Source organism: Stegastes partitus, unplaced genomic scaffold (assembly GCF_000690725.1).
Source record: "Stegastes partitus isolate 25-593 unplaced genomic scaffold, Stegastes_partitus-1.0.2 Scaffold1294, whole genome shotgun sequence".
Classification (NCBI taxonomy): domain Eukaryota; kingdom Metazoa; phylum Chordata; class Actinopteri; family Pomacentridae; genus Stegastes; species Stegastes partitus.
In genome coordinates, this window is record NW_007579025.1 from 132623 (window position 1) to 136137 (window position 3515).

General features: G+C 44.6%; 1 protein-coding gene across 1 annotated transcript; it reads right to left on the minus strand.

Moving 5' to 3' along the window:
• On the minus strand, window positions 1-2294 carry sp8a (sp8 transcription factor a). Its single transcript, XM_008298209.1, has 2 exons — window positions 2253-2294; window positions 1-1633 (listed from the first exon to the last, which is right to left on the minus strand). The coding sequence occupies exons 1-2, from the start codon at window positions 2271-2273 to the stop codon at window positions 416-418; spliced, it is 1239 nt and encodes a 412-aa protein (XP_008296431.1). The 5' UTR covers window positions 2274-2294; the 3' UTR covers window positions 1-415.
• Between the last annotated feature and the right edge of the window lie 1221 nt (window positions 2295-3515).

The following is a 3515-nucleotide window of genomic DNA, read 5'->3' on the forward strand; positions in this document are numbered from 1 at the left end:
TCAGAAATAAGAAAATCCAAAATGGTCCTGTTTTATTGATACCAGGTATAATCACAACTTACAAGCACCGATAAATTATAACAACTTATTCCAAACATATTTTAAGATAACAACATAACCTTAAATATATCTTTTATGTGATGCTGTCAAGCTAAAACAGAGTTATGTAAGGCTACTTGTTTAAAAAAAAAAAGAATGCTTATAGAATAAATTAGGAGCATATAATATGTCTTCAAAGAACACAGGTTTTGATAAACTGTAGAGTAAAAATATATTTTTTTAAGAAACAACAGATGAGGTAAGGAAACAGTGTCAACCATAAAGTGCCATTTCAGTTTTTAAGTGTCCAAGAAAACATACTCAGGCTGGTACAGTGTGATCAAATGCCCACGTGTTGCTTTGTTCGCTTTGTAAATTATTCCACGGCCCTCGGTGCCTCAGTGCTCGGTCTCAGTCCCGGAGACTGGCTCGGGCTGCCGGAGACGCTATTGTCCGAGTCGCTGTTGCCTTTACAGAGTCCCGCTTCCCCGCCGTCCTCTGCGCCCTCCGCGCTGTGCGTCCTCACGTGTTTGCTGAGGTGGTCGGAGCGCATGAACCGTTTGTGGCAAACGGAGCACTCGAAGCGCTTCTCCCCGGTGTGAGTGCGTAAATGCCGCTGCAGCTCGTCGGAGCGCGTAAAGCGTTTCCCGCAGAAGAGCCAGTTGCAGACAAATGGCCTCTCCCCGGTGTGCCAGCGCAGGTGGGCCTTCAGGTGGGACGTCTTGCCGTAAACTTTGCCACAACCCGGGATGTGGCAGCTGTGCATGCCTCTCCGCCGGGGACTGGTGCCCCCCTGACCCAGGCTCTCCGCCTCCTGGCAGTTCGGACAGTCGCACGTGGCTCTACCGGAGTAGCGCCGCGAGGAGGAGCGTGAGGACGCGGGCAGAGAGACGACTGGTGCTCCTGTCAGCGCAGGGGCCGCCGTCGTCGTGGACTCTGTGTAGGGAGTCGGGGCAGGTGGCCTGAAGCCGTCAAACAGGTGTTGCGCGGCGGGGAGCAGGTGCTGAGAGGCACCGGGGCTGAAGGCGGAGCTGTAGTCGTTGCCGTAGCTGCTCAGAGGAGAGGGCAGCCCGGCCGGGCTCTGTGTGTCCACCCAGCCGGTGCCCATGTCCCACCAAGCAGGAGACCCGTTCCCGACCTCCCCAACAGGCTTGAACCACGAATCATAGGGATGCCCGTGCATCCTCGGATATATCCCCGCTATGCCCTCCACCGGGGAGGGGAATTTGGTCAGAAACACAGGCCGCTGTGCGTGCGTGGAGTCGGGAACACTGTTGTCTGATGGCACGGCGGTGTGGTACATGGAAAAATCATTTCCTAGAGGAGAGTTGGCAGATGTCACTGAGAACGCACTAGAGGCTTCCGTCAGCCCGGTCCCGCCACTCCTGGAGGTCCCCGAGGAAACCCCGAGCGAGGTGAGACAGGTGCCAAAGCTGCTGGCACCCGGGGCGCTCCTCTTCCACGGATGGAAACCTTTGATAAGACCCGGGGCTCCATCGGAGAGAGCAGGGGAGCACGAGGGGCTGGGCTCACCGATTCTGCTGCAGGTGGCGGCCAACATGGCCAGCGGGGTGCTGCCCAGCCGCGGTTCCTCCTGTGGAGAACACACGTAAACACGCATTTAGGGACGCGCTCCAGAGTCATGGCTAAACATGGCGTGCGTAATTACGCGCAAACACACAAGTCTAGTGCGTTAGTCTGCGCAAAACGTTGGCCTCCACCTTGAAGAATCCAAGTATTTTGTTCACTAATGGCCTTGGCACCACAGCACGGACTTTTTTTTTTTGTCTTATGAATAACAAAATAAACGGATACGCCTATGAAACAAACAAAAACACTTCGGATGACGCACGGTGAAAGAGTTTCTGAAATCAAATGTACAACTGTGCGTCTTCATCCCAATGGAACCACAAGTCTTCACCTCTAGTAGTTCGACCCGTGTGAGCATTTACTAACTGACAGGATCAGAGAAAGCAACAGAAAAACATCTGCAGCTGGATTTAGAAAAAGAAGGCTGCTTTATTATGGAAGCTATGGATACATGCATATTATCATTTTATCAACATATCAGAAAAACATCGACACTATATTAGATCAAATATACTAAGTTTGCACAGCTGTAATGACTGGAGCCTGTTAATTGATGCTAGAACTCCACTAAACCGAGCAGTTTGTCTGAAAAGAAATGTTTGAGCTGAAAAATGTAAACTTACCCCCAGCAGTGTAGCAGCCATGGACCGTGCAGTGATGTGTGTGTATGTGTGTGTCTGGATGTGATCAGTGTGTGTTTCCTCTCCGACTGCTTCAGTAGTTGTAGCTCCTCTGCGGCTTTGAAGTCCTGCTGAGGGCCGGAGGACCAATCAGAGAGCAGCTCGGATCGTCTCCAAACATTTGCGCTCGAGGTCCTCGTAAATTTCTAATGTCAGGTCTCGAGAGCGAGTAAAGCCTCAAAGTCGCAACAAGAGAGAAACAACATGAATTTATGGCGAGAAATTCAAAGGAGCCGCTCGACTAGAGAAGCTCAGAAACATACACTGTAAAAAAAATCAAATATTAAATTAAATTAATTAAAAAAAAACATTACTATTAAGGATTTCCCCTGTTATGTTAAAATACAGATAATAACTAGTAAAATTATTGGAAGAAAAGTAACAATTTACATGTTAACAATAAAAACAAGGCAAAACTGTACATAAGGTCCACTTAAAAACATGTACTTTTACAATAGCTTGACTGTAAAGATCCTTTTTTTTCTTACTATATTAAAAACAGCAAAAAAATATTGTTGTTTTTCAGGTATTAGCCATTATCCCAAAGAAAAAACTTGTACATTAACAGTTGAAAAATAGTTAATTATTTCTTAACTGTCCCTCCTGCTTTCTTGTTAAATTTTCCAGTATTTGAAACGAGACAATTTGTACATCTTGAGGATAAAAAAATGGTGAATATTCTTTTAAACTGCTATTTTGCAGATCTGCCCTGTTTTGTTAAATTACAGATGATATGTAGTAAAATTCAAAAACAGTATTTATTTACATGTTGACTGCAACAACAAAAAAGGCCCAAACTGTACATAATGTCCACATCAAAAATCAGCATTTTTATAAGTAGTAATTTGTTCTTTTATATTGTGGGACTGTAAATATACCATGTTTTACTGAATTTAAAGCAGCTAAAAATATCATTATTTTACATATATTTGCTGTTATCTGAAAGAAAAACATTTAGCAGCTACATTAACAGCTGAAGAATGGCTATTTTTTTTTTTTTTTTTTACAATTATTACTATTTTTTAACTATTATTCTGCAGATTTTCTCTGTTTTGTTAAATTAGATATTTACTGTTACTTTACCAATTTTGAACATTACAGTTCAAACATCACAACTAAAAAAATAGTTGTTTTTACAGTGTACTTCGTACCACTGGGCCATATTTGTATCACAACCCCATATGTGGCTACAAGGAGTTCTGTAAG

What these genes read in the sequence shown, in the direction of transcription:
- sp8a (XM_008298209.1), bottom strand. Translation starts at nt 2,273, where the DNA reads ATGGCTGCTACACTGCTGGGG. An exon ending in TGGCTGCTACACTGCTGGGG is followed by an intron (nt 1,634 to 2,252) that starts GTAAGTTTACAT and finishes TGTTCTCCACAG; the next exon opens with GAGGAACCGCGGCTGGGCAG.